This window comes from Schistocerca serialis, chromosome 9 (assembly GCF_023864345.2).
Source record: "Schistocerca serialis cubense isolate TAMUIC-IGC-003099 chromosome 9, iqSchSeri2.2, whole genome shotgun sequence".
Classification (NCBI taxonomy): domain Eukaryota; kingdom Metazoa; phylum Arthropoda; class Insecta; order Orthoptera; family Acrididae; genus Schistocerca; species Schistocerca serialis.
The window spans coordinates 406,718,299-406,739,194 of record NC_064646.1 but is presented as its reverse complement, the minus strand read 5'-3'; the positions used below and the strand labels follow the sequence as shown (position 1 = coordinate 406,739,194).

Genomic DNA, 20,896 nt, shown 5'->3' with positions numbered 1-20,896 from the left:
AATCAGTCAATCAGTTGTCTGCATCTTCCAATTCTATAATATTGCCTTCAAGTTCATCTCCCTTGCACAGACCCTCTATATACTCTTTTCACCTTTCAACTTTCCCTTCTTTGCTTTGAACTGGTTTTTCATCTGAGCACTTGATATTTATATAGCTGCTTCTGTTTTCTCCAAAAGTCTCCTTAACTTTCCTGCAGGCATTATCTATCTTTCCCCTAGTGAAACATGATTATAATTCCTTACATTTGCCCTCTAATCTCATTTTTAGATGTTTGTATTCCCTTTCACCTTCTTGATTTGCTGCATTTTTATATTTTCTCCTTTCATCAATTAAATTCAATTTATCCTGTGTTATCCAATGGTTTCTACTAGGTTTTTTCTTTTTACCTATTTGATCCTCTGCAGCCTACATCATTTTATCTCTTGAAGCTACCCATTCATATTCTACTGTATTCCTTTCCTCTGTTCTAGTTAACTTCTGAAACTCTCAACAATATCTGGTTCTTCCAACTTATCCAGGTCCAATCTCCTTAATTTCCTACCTTCTTGCAGTTTCTTCAATTTTAATCTACAGCTCATAACAAGAAATTGTGGTCAGAGTTCACATCAGTCCCTGGAAATGTCTTGCAATTTTAAATCAACTTCTGAAATCTGTGTCTTGCCATTATGTAATCAGTCTGAAACTTTCCAGTGTCTCTAGGTCTCTTCCAGGTACACAGCCTCATTTCATGGTTCATAAACCAAGTGTTATTGATGATTAAAGTGTGCTCTGTGCAAAATTCTACCAGGCAGCTTCCTCTTTCATTTCTTTCCCCCAGTCCATAGTCACCTAGTATTTTTCCTTCTCTTCCTTTTCCTACTTTTCCATCACAACTAAATTTCATCATCTACGGAGCTAGTTGGCATGTAAACATGTACTGCTGAGGTATGTATGCACTTTGTGTCTGTCTTATCAACGATAATGTGTTCAGTACACTGTTCATGGTAGCTTACACGCACTCTTGTTTTGTTACTCATTATTACCACTATTTGATTTTGCATTTATAACCCTGTATTCACCTGACCAGAAGTCCTACTCCTCCTGCCACTGAACTTCACTAATTCCCATTATATCTAACTTCAACCTATCCATTTCCCTTTTAAAATTTTCTATCCTATCTGCCTGATTTTGGGGTCTAACATTCTACACTCTGGTCCTTATATATATAAAGGACTAATTTTGTTACCAGAAATCTCGAAAACTTGATCGATTTACTTCGGATTTTTACACATTATTGTAATAAACATGGGATGGCATAAGTTGCATATTTCTTAAATATATGTGGTACATAAATAGATATGTAATATATAAAGGGAAAATGTTAGCAAAAGTCTCAAAGTTCTTCATCGATTTACTTCATAATTTTACATGAGACTCTAATAAACATTTTCACAGACTTAGGCTGTGCTGTGAAAATGCACAGTTTCATTTTCTTTCTCATAGTCCATTTTAACTATGATAGCAGAGCATTTCAACCCTTGACAAATTGCTTCTCACATATATGCTGCCGGAAAAAAATTAGTACACCTGGAAAGATGACGTCAATTTTTATCTGATGACAGCTTATGCCACCTTGGGTATAGCAGATGTACTGATAATGGTTTCATTGTCATTTGCCAACAAATAGCATAGCGGACTAGCTACCACAGCAACGTCCGTGTCTACCCAAAATATGGAATGCTCCCAGCCAGAAGGCTCAGTGTAATGCAAACATGTGAAGCAACCGGGCAACCAAGCCACAGAGATGCAGTCATGTTTTCTACAACCAACAGAGCGACTTTGAAAGGGGTCAAATAATGGCCTTCTGAGTGGCAGGATGGTTCTTTCCGAGAACAGCCATACAAGTTGCATGTGCTGTGCCAGTTGTGCAATGGTGCTGGTATCAGTGGCTATTTGAACATTCTCACACACATAGACTAGTTTCTGGGTGTCTACTCAGCACAGATGCCTGCCAGGATTGTCATATTGGAAGGACAGTAGTGGCAGATTGTACAGCTGTCACAGCACAGATAAGAGGCCTTGAGAGCTGAGACATTTCAACACGAACTGTTGTGAACAGGTTATTGATAGTGGGACTACAGGCACACACACCTATAGCCCATCTTCCACTCATGCTACAGCATCAACATACACAGCTCAACTGGCACTGTCACAGGATGACTTTGAAGATGGAGTGGCATGCTGTGATCAGAGATGAATGCAGATCCTGCCTGCATGCAAGTGATGGTCATTTTTGCATACAATGTAGACCTTGTGAGCGCTGTCACGTAGAGTGCATGCATCCAGTACTCACTCGCCTCATCCCAGGCCTTATGGTCTGAGATGTGATAAGCTACAACTCTCATTCACCTTTAGTGTTTCTGGAGGGGTTGCTAACCAGTGCTTTGTATCTGCAGAATGTTATCACATCTGTTCTGTTGCCGTTCTTGAAAACAGGAAAGTGATGTGTTGTTCCAATAGGGTAATGCTCGCTCACATACTGCCTGTGAAACTCAACGTCCTGTACAAGACGTGCAGCAGCTTGCCTGCCCAGTATGATCCCAGGACTCATATGATGGGACAAGAAGTGACATGTGCAACTCGTCAACCAACAACTGTTGCAGAACTACGTGAACAGGTCGAGCAGGCAGGACAGAATTCGCCATGTGTATGATTGACTGGATGCTAGAGTCAGCACATGCCACCCATGGAGGTTACACTATGTAATAATATGGGTGTTTTGGCATTGAATGAATCCTGACAGATCCAGCCAGCAGCTGCACAGATTTCTCTCATACGTCATTCTTGGGGAAGTAGGACATGGGCAGAGAGAATGGGGAGCAGGAGATGGAGAGAGAGAGAGAGAGAGAGAGAGAGAGAGAGAGAGAGAGAGAGAGCATATGGTGGATAGAGATAGGGGGGATGAGAAAGAGAGATGGAAAAATAGGGGGACGGGGGAGGAGGTGGATAGAGAACGGGAGGAAAAGGTAATTAGGATGTATATACAATTCCCATACATAGGTAGCAACCGCAAAGCATTGCCGTATTCACTAGTGAATAAATACTCTCAAGTTTGTAGAAATTTCTGCTGTCCTGTTCAGGTGCCTTCATTCTCCAATTTTGTTGTAATTATACAAAACTTAACATCATCATATGATGCAAATCCATCCACGGTCTTTCAGTGTGACCTCATTACATTACTATTCACCGAAACTTTAGCATACATTGTTTTCAAAAAGCCTCTGTATGATTTCTGTAGTGTGTAACATTTGAGAGACTGATAGAGATCACAATCAAAAACTCAGTTTTCCCAATTTTCTCTACCTTCAGTGCCATTCTAAACCAAATGCATCTCATTGAAGAAAAAAGATTAAGGCACATTTCTGGTGCTTGTCAAACAAACTCATTCAAAAACTTACCAGCACTGACAAAAGTAATCAGCACATAAACTTCCTGGGAAGCCATTCATAGAGGTCCCAACAAAGTGTGTGAATAACCTAGTAGCTAGCCAGCTAACTCAGAACATGGTTGTATATGCAAGCACATTAATGCCTGCATGGGATCGACATGTTTCCCTACTGTATATCATAATGAAAATTTGCTTCAGAAAACTGTAAAATTATAAGAACTGCATTCCGGAGGTGAAATTCCTAACAATACTGATGCAGCAAATTTGTTGTTGTTGCTGCTGCTGCTGCTGCTTCTGCTGCTGTCGCATTCGCATTCGCTGCTGCTGCTGTCTTTAGTCCAGTCATTGGTCTGACGCAGTTCCCCATGCTAGTTCATCCTGTCCAAGCCTCATCATCCCTGCCTAACTACTGCAGTGAACAAATGCGGCTATTTTTGCACTGTGACTGTTACTTATTTAAACTTTTTCTTGTTTCACAACCAGTTGTTGCTTTTTAAGCAGTTAGCTGTATACAAAAGCACACTGTGTTACATTGTTGCGTTGGCTATATAGTGTTCTTTTCTGTAAAGATAATCACTGGATAATGGCTTAAAAAACCAAAACTACTGATTGTGAAACAAAAGAAAGGATCTAATAAATAATAGCCTGAACTGAACTTTTGGGGGGGGGGAGGGGGGGGGCGGCTAACAGTAAGTGTATGGCTGTGGTACACTCAGTGAAGAAAATATACAAGTACTGCAAGCTACATCCATTTTAACCTCCTTATTGTGTTCAAACCTCGATTTCCATCTACAGTTTTACCTCCACTTCCCCGTATTTCTGAACTGACAATTCCTTTATCTCTCATGATGTCCTATCCACCAATCGCATCTTTTAGTCAAATTGTGCCATAAATTTCTTGTTCCCCAATTAGATTTAGCACCTCCTCATTAGTTACTTGCTCTACCCATCTAATATTCAACTTTCTTCTGTAGCAATGCATTTCAAAAGCTTCTTTTGTCTTGTTTCAACTGTTTATCATGAGCACGTCACTTCCATATTCTAAGGCTACACTCCAGGCAGATACTTTCATTAACATGTAAAAGTAGAAGAAACTATACCAAGCTTCTGGAATCATTAATCCTGCCCCAAGAAGGAAAGAAGGTTGGCTTTGGAAAGGTTAGAAAGCAGAAGCAGATCACTCAGACCCCAAGTTCTGATTGACTCACTTGTTGCGAGTATATTCCTAATAGGCATTACTTTTTCTGTAGTTTTATGTAGGGTGCTGGATGTAACATTGATAAGATTTCTTATCCATGGTATTAATGAACCAATTTTCTGTGTTCCCAATAGAAAATCATTATTAAAAACTGTTACAACTGGTAAACTGTTGATACTGAATTTTATTGCGTAACATTCTTTGATGGAAAATTTGTCTTTGGGTTGCTTCATATACAGGGTGGCGCACGAAATGTGTTACCATTTTGTTTTTGAATATAAACTTTATTGTCAATACAATCTGAAAGGAACGTATACTACAATGAAGAGCCGTCTATGGAGATATGTTCTAACTCAGCACATGCTCAATATGGCCACCATTTAGTTTCCTAACTTCCTTCAAACGAAAACTGAAGTTAGTGATTACCCTACGGCACATGTCTTCCATAATTTCACTGCAAGCTTGAAGAATGAGTCTTCTGAGCTCCATTAAATCACGTGGACATTTCGGGAAAATTTTTTCCTTTAGGTACTCCCAAAGAAAAAAGTCACATGGATTGAGGCCTGGACTATTGTGGGGCCAATTTTGTCCATCATTGATGCGACCTGGAGACCTGAGTGAAATGATCTACATGTCGAAATGCTCGTGTAAAAACTCCAACACAGTGTTTGCAGTATGTGGCCTTGCTCCATCTTGTATGAACCACTGCGTGTTGAAGGGCAAGGCAGTAGCAAGAAGCTGTGGAATGAAGCTATTGCGAAGCGTGCTCAAATGACGCTCGCTGTTCACAGTTTCTTCAAAGAGAAACGGTCCAGTAAGTCGTGACTGGAAATTGCTGCCCACACTGTAATCCTCGGAGCATAATGTTGTCGTTCATGAAGCACTTGTGGGTTTTAAGTGGCCTAAAAGAGTACACTTTGTTTGTTAACCACACCATCTAAATGAAAATGCACCTAGTCTGAAAACCAAACGTTGTTGAGGGTTTCTTCCCTATCCTCCGCCCACTGCTGCTTGTGTTCTTCAGTGAGCTTCTGTACACAGGTTATCTTGTATGGAGGTCACTTTTAAGAATGCATTGAACGGAGTGTCTGGATATTCCCGGTTGCACTGCTGCCTTTCTACACGATTTCCCGGGACTTCTCTGTACAGCAACTCGTACCGCTTCAGTATTCTCTGGCGAACAAACAGGCTTAGGTGGAGGTCGCTTCGCTTCCAATGCTGTTCCTTCCTGTACAAATTTATCATACAACCTATGGATGGTCTTTTTGCAAGGGACCCATCATGTGTTAAACTGTTGTCGAAAATGCCTCTGAGTCACAATAATACTTTTCGTTTAATGAAAAAGAACACAATTGCCAATCGTTGCTGTGTTGTCAGTCTTCCATTGTTAGCCATTACTGCTTACCAGTCTCGTAGCGGCAGTATCGTGAATTACACGTCATTTCGTAACTCATTTGTATTTCCAAGCTCTGCTGGTACTGCTGTAGAGATCCCAGTGGGATATCTAATGTGCGTCGTAAATTGTGAAAGAAACAATTGGTAACAAATTTCATGCGCCACCATGTATATTGGACAAGCGTCTTAGTGGATCCATTGCTAAGACCTCCCCTCCCTCTTGTTCATTATAAATTAGTTCAAGATGTCACTTAACTTGTGTAACATACCTGTTCGCTAAAGGTATATGATTTTTACATGTTTTTTTCCTACTTCTTAAAATTACCATTTGATTACTTCATTTACTTTACCCAACATATCACGAATTTACATAGCTAGTTTTCTGTATTGATTCATGATGTTTGCTCTTCTCAGAATATTTATTACTGTAGTATGCAACCAAATTGTTTCCTACAGGTAATATACATCTCCTTTTTTCTTCTTATGAACTGTTTCTACAACATGTGTATAGTAAAACAATGGAAAATCCAGGATGGAATGTAAAAATATTATGAAAAGAATGTTTGTTACTCACCATATAGCAGAGATGCTGAGTCGCAGAAAGGCACAACAAAAGGCTATCGGAAAGTTAGCTTTCGGCCAACAAGACTTTTGTCAAAAATGATACACACATGCGTGCGCACACGCCTGTGCGCACACAAAACCCACAGTCTCTGGCAGCTGTAGCCAGCCCGTGGTTCATCACAGCATACAAATTTTAAGGAGAAATAGAATACACCTAAACGATGGAAAATCAAGTAGCAATGCATTGTCGGAAACACTTTCCAGGCATGGTAGTAATGACACAAAACAAAATAAGAGGACACAAACAGGTTAAAGAATTCATTTTTCAAAACTTTCTTGAAGAGCGAGCCAATTGGTGAAGGACGCCTTACATGGTGCATAGTGTCATCATGCGCTGAGATCTCTCGCATCCTTCGTCAGCGTGGATCTGCACTTTTGCTCATTCTCCAGCTGTTGGGCGAGGTCACCCTCCATCCTCTGTGCAGAATTGCTTTCTGCGCTGTCAACGATAATGGACTTCTTAGCTCATTTGCACATGATATCCAGCATGGTAGCCAGTCCATTGTTGTGAGGCCGCCACATACCCTTTTGGTTGTAGCCCCCTGACCACACAGGAATCGCTCTGCTGATGCCTGTGCCAAGGAGTAGTTGCCTGTCACCCAGGGGCATCGGGACTCCCGACAATGGCCATCCTGACAGGTGACCTTTGCTGTGGCTGGGTGGAGCCTGTGGGGAGGGCCCCTGGTCGGAGTTGGTGGCATCAGGACGGATGACGCACCATCAAGCATAGTAAGTCATCTCTTGCTGGTGGTCAAACACCAGCAGTCTCTAAGCGATCAAGATCTAACTTCAGTGCTATGAAATAACGACCCCAAATCATCCCATCCCCCCCCCCCCCTCCCCTCCCCCTTCTCCCTGGTCACACCATGGGAGGAACGTCAGGCTAAGGATGGCAGTGAAGCTTATTCATCCCGATACCTCATATGTACGAGAGTTGATGAATCTTTCTTGTCAATGAAACCTCAGTTTTTTTGTGGAGCATTTAGAGGACAAGTTTGAGGAGGTGGAGGGCTTGTCCAAAATGTGGTCAGGGTCGGTCTTGATCAAAACAGCATCCACTGCCCAGTCACGGGCACTACTCACCTGTGACAAGCTGGGGGATATTTCTGTTTCCATCACGTCCCATAAGAGCTTAAATATGGTCCAGGACCTTCCTTCGCAGTTTGACGATGAGCTGGGCGCCATTTTAGAGCGGCGAGGTATCCATTTCGTCCACTGGGGTCTGAGGGATAACCAAGTTGCCACCAGTGCCTCCATCTTGGCCTTCGAGGATGACCCAAGAAGGTCAAGGTGATGGTCTACCTTTGTGTGACGTGAAGCCATATATCCCTCCCGCTACGTGGTGCCTTAAGTGCTTGATGTTCGGCCATATGTCTTCCTGCTGTACTTCCAGCATCACCTGTCGGGATTGTGGACGTCCTTCACATCCCAATACTCCCTGTGCCCCTCCTCCCACCTGTGTCAACTGCGGAGAGCACCATTCGTCTTGCACGCTAAACTGCAGGATTCTCCAGAAAGAAAGAAAAATAATGAAATGCAAGACCCTGAACCGACTGACCAACACTGAGGCTAAGAGAAAATATGAGAGGCTACATCCTGTACATATGAAGTCAGACTATGCCGCCACTACAACAACAGTTCTACCATCTTCTGTTCCTCTGTGTACAGTTGACTCTCAGAGCCTTCAGACTCCATCTGCCCCTTTGATGGTGGGGGGGCACTTCCCTCCCTGTTGCTCCTGCATAACCTACTTCAGGAGCAACACCCCTCCAACCATCGGGGACGGCAGTCCCCACAGCGTAAGTCTTCTTTGGCTCCTCTTGCCAGGAAGGGATCCCTTGAGTCACTCCCCTCCCAGGTTCCTACCAGTGGCAAAGCTGACACCCGCCAGTAGCTGAAGCAACCACAGGTAGCTGGTTGTAGGGCTTGATGGTCCTCCTAAGTCCCTGAGACTGAAACAGTGAAGCCCTCCCAGCTGGACAAACCTAAGGAACAGCGAGAGAAACATAAAAAGAAAAAGACCCCCAAGAACCAAGGCAGCAGTGGCACGCACATCACCACTACCTACAAGCTCTGTGTCTGAGGATGAGGTGGAGATTCTGGCATCCGCTGAGGACCTAGATCTCACTGGATCCTCAGACACAATGGATGTTGAATGTTGATCGCACAGGTACTCATCAGGTGGCAGTAGGTGACCCTGAGGCATAGACTGCCTCATTGAATGTTTCATGCCTTCCTAGTCTCACGATCATGTAATCCTCCAGCGGAATTGCGATGGTTTTCTCTGCCACCTGGCTGAGCTACGGCAGCTGTTGAGCTTTACATCTACTTTCTGCATTGCCCTCCAATAAACCTGGTTCCTGGCAATGCGGACCCCTGCCCTCCACAGCTGTAAGGGATATTACAGGAACTGTAGCGACTATAATAGAGTGTCAGGTGGAGTTTGCCTCTATGTCCTGAACTCAGTATGCAGTGAACTTGTGTACCTTCAAACCCCTCATTAAGCTGTGGCTGTCAGGATAAGGACGACACAGGAAATAACTGTCTGCGATGTATATCTTCCTCCAGATGGTGCAATACACCTGAACGTATTGGCTGCACTGATTGATCAACTCCCTAAACCTTTCCTACTTTTGGGAGATTTTAACGCACATAACACCCCACCCAGCACCCCCCACATTTCAGTGAGGCACATGGCACGTATTCGGCCATGCCATTGATCTCTCAGTTTGCAGTCCTGGTGGCCTTCTCCCATCTATCCACTGGAGAGTACATGACGACCTGTGTGGTAGAGATCACTTCCCCATCTTCCTGTCACTCCATGGACATCTAATCAGACGGGTTTTAAACAAGGCAGACTGGGAAGCGTTCACCCCTGCTTTCACTGCTGAATCTCTCCCACATGGTGCCATTGATGTTGTCGTTGAGCATGTCACTATAATGATCGTTCCTGCGGCAGAAAATGCGATCCCTCATTCTTTAGGGTGCCCCCGGCGAAAGACAGTCCCTTGGTGGTCGCTGGAAGTCGCTGAAGCAATTAAAGAGCATCAGCGAGCTCTGCAGTGACATATGTGGCACCCTTCCATAGAGCACCTAATAGGCTTTTAGCCACTCTGTGCCCACGTTCGCCAGCTTATAAAACGATGGAAATAGGAGTGTTGGGAGAGGTACGTGTTGACCATTGGGTGCCATATGTCACATTCCCAAGTCTGGATGAAGATCAGGTGCCTTTTTGGATACCAGACCCCAACAGGTATCCCTGGCATTAACATCAATGGCGTGTTATCTACCGATGCAAACACAATTGCCGAGCACTTTGCTGAGCACTATGCTGGAGCCTCTGCGTCGGAGAACTACCCTCAAGCCTTTCGCACCCTCAAACAGCAGATGGAAAGGAAAGTCCTCTCGTTCACTAAAGGCCACAGTGAATCCTATAACACCCCATTAACAGAGTGGGAACTCCTCAGCACCCTTTCACATAAACCCGACACAGCTCCTGGGCCGGATCAGATCCACAGTCAGATGATTAAATATCTCTCATCTGACTACAAGCAATATCTCCTCATCATCTTCAACCAGATCTGGCACTATGGCATCTTTCATTCACAATGGCGGGAGAGCACCATCATTCTGGTGCTCAAACCCGGTCAAAACACACGTGACGTGGATAGCTACCTGACCATCGGCCTCACCAACTTACTTTGTAAGCTGCTGGAACATATGGTGTGTCAACAGTTGGGTTGGGTCCTGGAGTCACATGACCTACTGGCTCCATGTCAGGGCAGCTTCTGCCAGGGTCCGTCTACCATTGATAATCTTGTGTCCCTTGAGTCTGCCATCCAAACAGCCTTTTCCCGATGCTAACATCTGGTTGCCATCTTTTTTGACTTACATAAAGCATACGACATGACCTGGCAACATCATATATTCTTGCCACATTGTATGAGTGGGGTCTCCAGTGCCCGCTCCCAATTTTTATCCGAAACTTCCTGTCACCCCATACTTTCCATGTCGAAGTCGGTGCCTCCCCTAGTTCCCCCTGCATTCCGCAGGGCTCCGTATTGAGTGTCTCTCTATTTTAGTGGCTGTTAATGGTCTAGCAGCAGCTTAAGGGTTGTAAGTCTCACCTTCTCTGTATGCGAATGACTTCTGCATTTCGTACAGCTCCTCCATTACTGGTGTTACTGAGGCGCCTACAGCGAACCAGTCACAAGGCTGAGTCATGGGCTCTAGTCCATGGCTTCCAGTTTTCAGCTGTGAATTCGTGTGTCTTGCATTTCTGTTAGCATTGCACCGTTCATCCAGAACCAGAACTTTACCTTAATGACGATGCACTCACTATAGTGGAGACATACCGATTCTTAGGACTGGTTTTCGACGCCCGGTTGACTTGACTCCCTCACCTTCGCCAGCTTAAGCGGAAGTGATGGCAGCACCTCAGTGCCCTCCACTGCCAGAGGAACACCAACTGGGGTGCAGATCGCTTTAGGCTTCTGCAGCTCTGCGGAGCTCTTGTTCAATCCTGCCTTGACTATGGGAGTCTGGTTTACAGTTCGGTGGCGCCCTCAGCATTGTGTTTACTTGACCCAGTGCACTACTGTGGAGTTCGCCTAGCGACAGGAGCTTAGAACGAGTCCGGTGGCCAATGTCCTGGTGGAGGCCAGAGCCCTTCCATTGAAGGTTAGGCATGCACAACTGCTCGCCAGTTACGTTGCACACGTTCATAGTTCTCCTGTGTATCCGAATTAGCATCTCCTTTTCCCAACTACTGCACTTCATCTCCCGCATCGGCGGACCAGGTCAGGGCTTACGATTGCAGTCGCGCCCGGTCCCTTCTGTCTGAACTGGAGTCCTTCCCGTTACCACCTCTCCTCAAGGTCCATTCACGTACACCTCCATGATGTACACCTATGCCGCAGATTCTTCTGGGCCTTTCACATGGCCCTAAGGACTCCGTTAACCTTGCAGCTCTCCACTATCACTTCCTCTTGATTCTCAGCATTTACCGGGGCCATGAATTGGTTTACACCGATGGCTCAATGGCTGATGGTCACTTAGGCTTTGTGTCTGTTCATGGAGGACATATTGAACAGCCTCGTTGCCAGATGGCTGCAGTGTTTTCACTTCAGAGCTGGTGACTATATCTCGTGCTCTTGAGCACATCTGCTCATTTCCTGGTGAGTCATTCCTCCTGTGTGTACTGACTCCTTGAACAGCCTACAAGCTATCGACCAGTGCTACCCTCGCTGTCTTTTGGTATTGTCCATTCAGGAGTCCATCTATGCCCTGGAACAGTCCCGCCATTCAGGGATGTTTGTGTGGACTGTGGACCCCAGGACACATCAGAATCCCAGGCAACGAACTTGCCAACAGGCTGGCCAAACAGGCTACGCGGAAACCAATTCTGGAGATGGGCATCTCTGAAATTTACCTGCGTTCTGTCTTATGCCATGGGGTTTTTTTGGCTTTGGGAGACGGAATGGCATAACGCACAACAAACTGTTTGTCATTAAGGAGACTGTGAAAGTGTGGAAGTCTTCCATGTGGTCCTCTCGCAGGGAATCAGTTGCCCTCTACCAGTTCCACATTGCCCATGGCTGCCTCCTCCGTTGCAAAGACCCACCTCCGTGTTGCTGTGGCTCAAAAATGATGGTCGTCCACCTCTCTCTGGACTGCCCACTTTTAGCCGCTCTGCAGCGGACTTTTTAACTTTCCCAGCACCCGACCTTTGGTGTTGGATGACAATGTCTCAGCAGCAGCAGCTTTAGTTTTAGAATTTATTTGTGAAGGTGGGTTTTATCATTTGATGAAAGTTTTAGTACATGTCCTTTGTCCCTCTGTGTCCTCCACCCTAGCACTTTTAGGGTGGAGGTTTTGATGTGTTGCAGAGTGCCTGGCTTCTCCTTTTTATTCTCATGGTCAGCCAGCCATGATAATGTGCTCATTTGTTTTGATCTCTTGTACATGTTTCTTGAGTCTCAGTGGTTTTCTTGTCTGATTTTGTCTGTTTTAGTGTTTGTTGCCCTTCTCTCATTCCTGTGGTTTTCTCCTTTCTTCTAACTGTGTTGTGTATGTGTCTATTATTTTGCTCCCACCTTTGTGGAAGTATTTTAACTAGGACGAGGGACCGATGACCTAGCAGTTTGGTCCCTCCCCCCTCTTTTAAACCAACCAACCAACGACAGAAACAAGAAAAGAAAAACAAAAACAGACAACAATTGTCATCAAAGAAGGTGTCTGAAAATACAACCCCGGACCGTGATGCAGGCCTCACATCTCCAGTGCACGGAAGATCTGATGTTCTTCATTGCGCCGGAGATGTGAGGCCTTCACCATGGTCTCGAGCTGTAATTTCAAACACCTTTGTTGATAATGATCCTTGTTTGTTTTCGTTCTTATTTCTTGGTTTCTGCTGCACGAAGCATAATAAACATGTTTTTAACCCTGTTCCTTCCCTTAGTTACTTGTGTTTTGTGTTGTCACTACCACACCAGGAAAGCATTTCTGACCATGCATTGCTATGTGATTTTCCATCATCTAGGTGTACTCTCTCTCTCCTGAAAGTTTGTAATGACTGTGCCGAAAGACCCTGTCAAATTACTTCCCATGGATGTGCATTGGTATTTATGTGGCATAAAGAAGTCTACCAAAATGTAAAAACTGAGCAGTCTGTGTTTTAAATATGTTTATAAATAAAATACACTGTATCTTCAGCTATCTGGTGTGTGAATATTGCAGAAAGCAGGAGTAATAGGTAATACAGTATTAATTATACTAAGTGTTAAATTTTTTTAGAATTTAATTAATTAAAACCCATTACTCACTTTTTCTACCGTTATCCCATTATAAAAACACAATATGCTCTTTATTAGCAAAACACAGAGGACAAACCACAGTTTCTCGGAAGCCAACTGGGAAGCAGCATAAAATAATGGCACCCTCTACAAGAATTCTGTTTGGCCGGAATGGAAGATATATCCTGGATGCTAAAACTTGTGGGAATGTTGGTCGATTTATCAATGTAAGTAGTCATCCGTTCTTCTTATCAGTGAAAACCAATAATTTGGAATCGCATCACTGTCTATAGAATTACATAATAACATGAAATAATTTGCTGCCTTTTAATACAGTTAGTGTTGCAATTTTTTATGTTGATTCCAGTTTAACGTAAATTTGAGAGAATGCATAATTTGCTGTTAATTGTTGTTAACAAGATTTTTGATGTGGAAGTGCGCGGAGAGCAATATTGTTGTTTATTGGCTTTTGTGTGGAGAACAGTGTGATGTATGCCCCTAAGGCAATCTACAACAAGTTTTTTGTGTGTCTGTCTTATACCTCTTTTTAGGGGTTGTAGCCATGCTGTTAATATTAATCGTGAAGTGCTTCTTAAGTGACTTGTTATTAATAAACTTCTGTTTATTATCCATGTTGCAGCATTCGTGTAATGCAAACCTGTTTGCCCAGAATGTCTTTGTGGACACGCATGATCTGAGATTCCCATGGGTAGCATTTTTTACTAATTCATTTGTGCCAGCCAATACAGAGCTAACATGGAACTATGGCTATGATGTGGACAGTGTTCCAGAGAGAGTAATCATTTGTAAATGTGGTGAGACAAATTGTCAGGGCAGGTTGCTATAAAGAACTGCAGTATTATGCTGTGAAGATAACCGGTCACATGGAGCTCGCTCTCTTTAAAAATATATGTATATGTATATATATTTTGAGTAATGTGTTCATAAGTGAATTCTGTGATTATTATTTCACCAAATTTAAATGTAAAATGAACAAATATTTATGTGTAACTGTTTCAGTATCATTTGATTAATTAGTTTACTCATGTAACAGAAACAGCTTTATCTTTGTAGTTAGCTGTAGAAACAAAGATTCCTACATTTTATCACATGACCTGTCTTGACTTTGAAAATACGATGACTGAATGCTTATAAGTATTTTCATTGTGTATTACTTTGTGTTGTATTGTACATTGTTAGCATAGGTTATTATTGAAAGCTGTTAAAAATCTCATTACTTTTACGCATTTGGCCACCTTTGTGTTCAGTGAAATTAAATGAATGGGCTTTTCAAATGTGTATGTAACTTTATCCATACATTTTCTGTGAAAATGTGTTATGTATTTACCACTGATACTGTGAAATGAGTAGTAAACAGTTTGTATAACAATGCATTCATAATGTAGCAGTGTGCTCAACACGATTAAAATTTTGAGGATTTCAAGAAATCTTCTGCTGCAAGCATTATTGTATAAAACATACTCAGTTTTCTAGCAATATCAATTGTGAATTTTCGCTCAATGTTTCAAGAATTATCCTATTTTCATTGTCAGCAATAAAATGATAGATTGCTGATACTATCCATGTCTTTTTTGTCATCACTCTTCTAATTGGTTTGATTTGGTCCATCTTTACATCCTCACCTATGTGAACCTCTTCATGTCAAAGATGTTGTTACATCCAGAGTCCTCAGTTATTTATTGTATACATTCCAGTCACTGACTTATTACAGCTTTTGCCATTTACAGACCTCTATAGTACCATGGAAGTTATTCCCTGAGGTCTTAATATGTTTTATCATCCTGTATCTAAATCTTGTTGTGACAATTGGTCCCTCACCTTGTCACCAAATGGAAGTAATTAGCCAGTGATGTAGAGTATAAATAGAAGTAATAATATTCTTCTTTTAGGTGGAGAGGATGATGGTACTTTTGAAAACATTGAGTATTATTTGCAGTTGATGTAGGTAAAACACTGAGAGCCTTTCATACAAAATTATGATAGTCTTTTGCAGTGAATAGATTGTTGTAAGTGAATAGGAATTTGCTATTGAAGTATCAAATAGGTCACTCTGAATTTAATGGCTGTGATGATAAGTATGAAACCAAAATAACAAATTCTGAATAATGTTGTGTGTTGAGTGTGCTGAATTATATCATGTGCCTTAACATTTATCTGTGTGTTAACAGTATGTATGTCACTTTATAATAGCATTGCAGAGTTTCATGTTTCTATTCATTGTTGTCAGCTTCATCCACTACCGTTTAACCATTTATTTAGCCTAGACTATTAATGCTTTTTGCTCTGTGCATTGAATTTATGAAAAAGTTATTGTCCTCACAAATACATGGTAACAATAAAAATATTGCATACTGCACATGTACAGGATGGTTCAACTAAACTGTTCATCTTAAACTGTCTGCACCCAGATTAATCATAAGAAAGTCATCATTAAGTGCCATAGCTATAATAATTACAAATGTACTGGTATTAACTTTGCTTTTTGAAATGGAAGTATGGTAATTACTGTTGCAAATATTGTAGTTAACTGCATTTCACTCTCTGAAAATTAGTCTATAGTTTTGGAACCATCAAACCGATTGCTGTCCTATGTGAAAGTTAATGTTGTCATAAGGAAATATTACATTCAGCTGTTACGGTGCTCCATTATGGCAAAGCTAAGATAGTGTAATTACTAATTAGTAATCATTGAAACAAGTTTAATTTGAAACTGGTACCATTCACAATACATATTGTTTGACCAATGCAACACCAGGAAGGCAAAGGATGTGGCATGGAAGAATAGTTCATGCTTTAATTACGGTAACAGTTCTGCTGTTGTTGCTGCCAGAGTTTTGAAAGACAGGTATGTGTTACAAATGAATGAATTTATAAAACATGAAATTGAGGTCTAAAGAATGTTAAATAAGAACACTGCATGAAAAAAAATATTTTGAGATACACACTTACATTGTAAAATTACATAACTCCTACTCATCTCGTCCAGGGATTGAGAAAGAACTGTGTGAGCAGCTTGTAGTCACAAGTGAGTATTCAGCTGGGTACCTGCTGTGCTGTATATTTCAAGCATTACTTCCTCTATAGAAGCTGATAGTGCTTCTGTAAGAAATTGTGTATACCTGTTATGTTTTCAGGTCTCTTCAGTGAAGTAAGGCCGTATTACGTAGTCTCCAATAGCCCCACTCTAGGCATTCATAGTCCACTGCCTCTGATGTTGTACAAGCATTAGCAAGTGTGGATTATCAGTACCTCAATAGTGCATATTTCTTGCAACAGTGCATGTTTCTTACATTCAGCTTTTCATTATTTTTAAAGGTTTATTCATTGGTATAGCAAAATTTTGTAGAAAGAACATACTACCCACCCTGGTGTCACATTAGAACAAACAGCAGAATTACTTACGTTGGTTAAACCTCCAGTTAAGTGACACATTGTACACATGGAAACTGCATGCATATTGCAGGCAATGCTGGACTGACATACCCCAGATATGCTCACAATATCTTTGGAGCTAATGTTTGCATAGAGCATCAGTGCGCATAAAATCAATTTAATTCACTTTATTCGTTGTAAGGATGCCCCTTACCTTTTGTGAAGCATTCCAGTGGCCTCCCAATAACAATTTTTTGCACATTAGTTGAACTATCATTCAGTCTGTTAGGACACCTGTAGGCATACAGCTCAGCTACCCTCTTCACTTTCCTTCTGTGTTGTCCTTTAAGAGTTTTCAGTTTTTCATGGTTTGTTGCAGAGATTTTTTTTCTCAACATATTCCATAGTTGAGACACTTGAACTACACAGATAGAATAGAAACCTATATTTGCCCCTTGGTGTCGCAATGGTGCAGCTCTCTTTTTCTCTCTTTCTCTCTTTCTTTCTTTCCTTCCCCTCAAACTTCCATTTTAGTCAGCGGTTAGTTTGATGTTAAAAACAGATAATTCCTAAGTTCTCCATATTGTAATACCTCAAAAAAGTATGACATTTGAGAGTGAAATTTGATTCATCTTTGACATTTGCAGTGCTAGCAGCAGAAATTATTATACTTGTCTTTGAAAAAGCAAAGTTGATACAATATCTTTCTTATTAATATAACAATAACAAGAGACCATATGTTGGGTACTAAGACTTTCTTATCGTTCATCTAACAAGTGAGTGAATACAGCATTAGAATAAATGTTTCAAGAAGTATTCGGGATGAATGGGAATAGGTCTTGAGTATGAAAACAAGCACTGTGGGGCAACAAAAAAATCCTTGGAAAGTAATAAAAATAGAAGTAAAAGCTCTAAGTACAAAATACTATAAGGTTGATCTGCGTAATAACATGAAACCTGTATTTTATGATATTGTGTGTTACATTTTTTTGAATGATTTATTTTTATACTATTTTCTGCCCATTAATTTATGTGCAATTAAGCTATATCTGTATCCAGTCCTTGCTTAAGATACATTGACATTCTTACAGTACTTTTATTCATAATAAGAATATTTAAGATTTGGAAATTTACTTAATTTAATAATAAAGTTATTCCCTAGGTGCAAAAAATAAAAATTTGAATGGGTCATTATGTTGTGGCATAGATGAACTGATTATTGTATTCATACATTTTCAAAATGGTAAATTAATGCATTGTATGTGGTTCACTGATGTTTTTGCCTATCAGATGCCCAAGTTACAATGTCTTGTAGGTGGATTTTGAAATGATATCTATGAGTAAGCTGCACAGACAAATAATTTTAGCCCATTGAATTCATCAATTGGATGACTATCAGAGGCCAATACACATCTATGTTTTGTCACTTATCTGTGTTTCTAAAAGGACTGGTGATATCAGTGTCATCATCCAGTGTTTTCAGTTGATTGTTAACAACTCATGACAAGCAGTAAGCTCCAAGAAACATTTTTACAGTCTGAGTTTTAAATTATTGTGACTACTTATTTAATTTTGTTACATGCTTTAAATAGCATACATTATTGAATTTGTGTCATAAGTCCTTGTTTTAGCCTGCACTAACCTTAGCAGAAACTGACAAAGATGGTGTTTGTAATCAGTACATGGCAACATTTGCTCTAAGGATTCTGTGCAAGTATTTTGATATATAACTTTGCATTATAATGTTCTACTACTTCCAGCTGGATGTTACTTTCTTGTTTTGCATTGCATAAAATCTGGGTTTCATTGTCTTTGATGTATTATTTATTGTGTGTGTGTGTGTGTGTGTGTGTGTGTGTGTGTGTGTGTGGGCGCACCCGCGAGAGAGAGAGAGAGAGAGAGAGAGAGAGAGAGAGAGAGAGAGAGAGAGAAATTTGCAATGGTTGTTTTGCCAGTTTTTTATTGTGCATTTGTTGATATTGGTGGGTTTCTATACAAAATAAATATAAAATTAAAAAATAATTGAATTTATTGTTATTTAGTGCTTAATCAAATTGTTTCTATTGTCACATCAAAGATCATATATCACCGTGTTGACTGATATATGAAAATGCTGTGGCAGAGTCATTGCACTCCTGAAGGACTCCCTTTCTGGACATCCAGGTCCAACAGTTTCATGGTTTTTGAAACTCTTAAAGGCAAATGCTGGGATGGCTGTTTCGAAAAGAACGAAGTTCATGAAATGGGTATTGTTTACACCTTCTAGGACAGGCATGGGCAGCCTTTGGTGGCCCACAGGCTTGATTCACCTCAGATACTCTGTCCCTGGGTTGCGGGACTGTATGGGAGACATTTTTTGGTGTAGATGAGATGACAGCTGTTGGAATGCAGGTACTGCTGGTGTTTGGTGGGTTTAATGTGGACAGAGGTGTGGATGAAACCATCAGACGGGAGGAGGTCAGTATATAGAGAGGTGGCACACTGGGTTGAGGAGGACCACATGAAGCGGATGGCAGAGAAGATGTTGAAGTTGCGGAGGAACAAAGATAGCATACCTTGGCCTGAGTCCAAATCATGAAGACATCATCAGTGAACCTGAATCAGACTACAGTTTTGGCATTTTGGTAGACTAGGAAGGTCACTTATAGATGACCCATATTCAGGTTGGAATAAGAGGGTGCCTGTGACTGTACCATGGATATGTTTTTATACCTTCCCTTCAAAGGAGGAGTAGCTGTGGGCTAAGATAAAGTTAGTAAGATACATGAAGAATAAGGTAGTGGGTCTGGAGTCTGAAGGACATTGGGGATTTTAATGTTCAGTAGCAATAGGAGCATGGACGTGAGGGATGTTGGGGTAGAGAGAGTTGGTGTCAACAGCGATGAGTATGGATCCAGGAAGTAAAAGGCCGTTAGTGGGGAGTCGGTGAAGGAAGTGGTTGGTGTCTTTCATGTGGGAGGCTGGATTACGGGCAATTGGATGAAGTGTTGGTCAATGAGGGCCAAAATTCTTTCAGTGGGGCACAATAACGAACCACAATGGGTTGTCAAGGATTGTTGGGTTTGTGGGTTTTGGGGAGCATGTAGAAGGCGGGTGTGCAGGGTGTCTTAGGGATGAAGAGGGAAATGGATTCTGGGAAGGGCCTAAGGCTTTAAGCAGGGATTGGAGATTGTGTTGGATGACTGGGATGGGATCACTCTCACAGAGTTTATAGGTAGAGGTGTCAGATAATTGTTAGAGACTTTCTGCCAGATAGTCACTGCGATTCGTAACAACAATGGTAGAACCGTCACCTGCAGGTAGGATGATTAGGTCAGGATTTGTTTTGATGCTATGTATGGATGTTCTTTCTTTTACTGAAGGGTTGGAAGGGACCTGGGGAAAGATAGTGAGGCTAGGTTGGAAGTAAGGAATTACTGGAAGGTGACCAGTGGATGATTGGGTGGGAAGGGGGGGAGGATGGTTTAGGCGGCATTTGAGAAGTGGGATGTGGGACTGGGTTTTAGCCGGGAAAAGGGATACTTTTCTGAATTGGTGCAGAAAGATGGAGCAGGGGTCCATTGCAGCAGGAATGATGTAAAGGAAGTGGGAATGATGGAGAAATGGGCAAAATAGGTGTTCCAGATAAGCAAAAAGACATCACCTCCCTATACACCAGCATCATCATGCCCATGGTCTTAACACTATAGAACAGTACCTTTCACAATGTTCTTCAGACTCCAAACTCACTACTTCATTCCTCATGCACCGTACTAAGTTTATCCTAACCCAAAACAACTACTCCTTTGAAGGGTAGGTATACAAAGAAATCTGTGCGACAGCCACAGGCATCTGCATGGCACCATCCTATGGCAACCTGCTTATGAGCCATTTAGATGAGACCTTCCTAGCCTCCCAAAACTCCAAGCCTCTAGTCTGGTTAAGGTGTCAACATTAAGCCCACCGACCATCAACAGTACCCGCATTTCGACAACTGTCATCCCATCCACACCAAAAAATGTCTCCCATACAGCCTAGCCACCCAGGGGCAGTGTATCTGAGGTGATGAGAACTACGTTGCTCAA

General features: G+C 41.8%; 1 protein-coding gene across 1 annotated transcript in view; it reads left to right on the top strand.

The window, feature by feature from the left end:
* Positions 1–18,811, top strand: part of LOC126418683 (uncharacterized) — a 412,934-nt gene extending 394,123 nt beyond the window's left edge. Inside the window, exons 28-29 of the mRNA XM_050085576.1 lie at positions 13,518–13,666; positions 14,080–18,811. Of these exons, the coding sequence (XP_049941533.1) occupies positions 13,518–13,666; positions 14,080–14,286 (356 nt within the window). The 3' untranslated portion in view covers positions 14,287–18,811. The remainder of the gene's footprint in view (positions 1–13,517; positions 13,667–14,079) is intronic.
* The last annotated feature ends 2,085 nt before the right edge of the window (positions 18,812–20,896 follow it).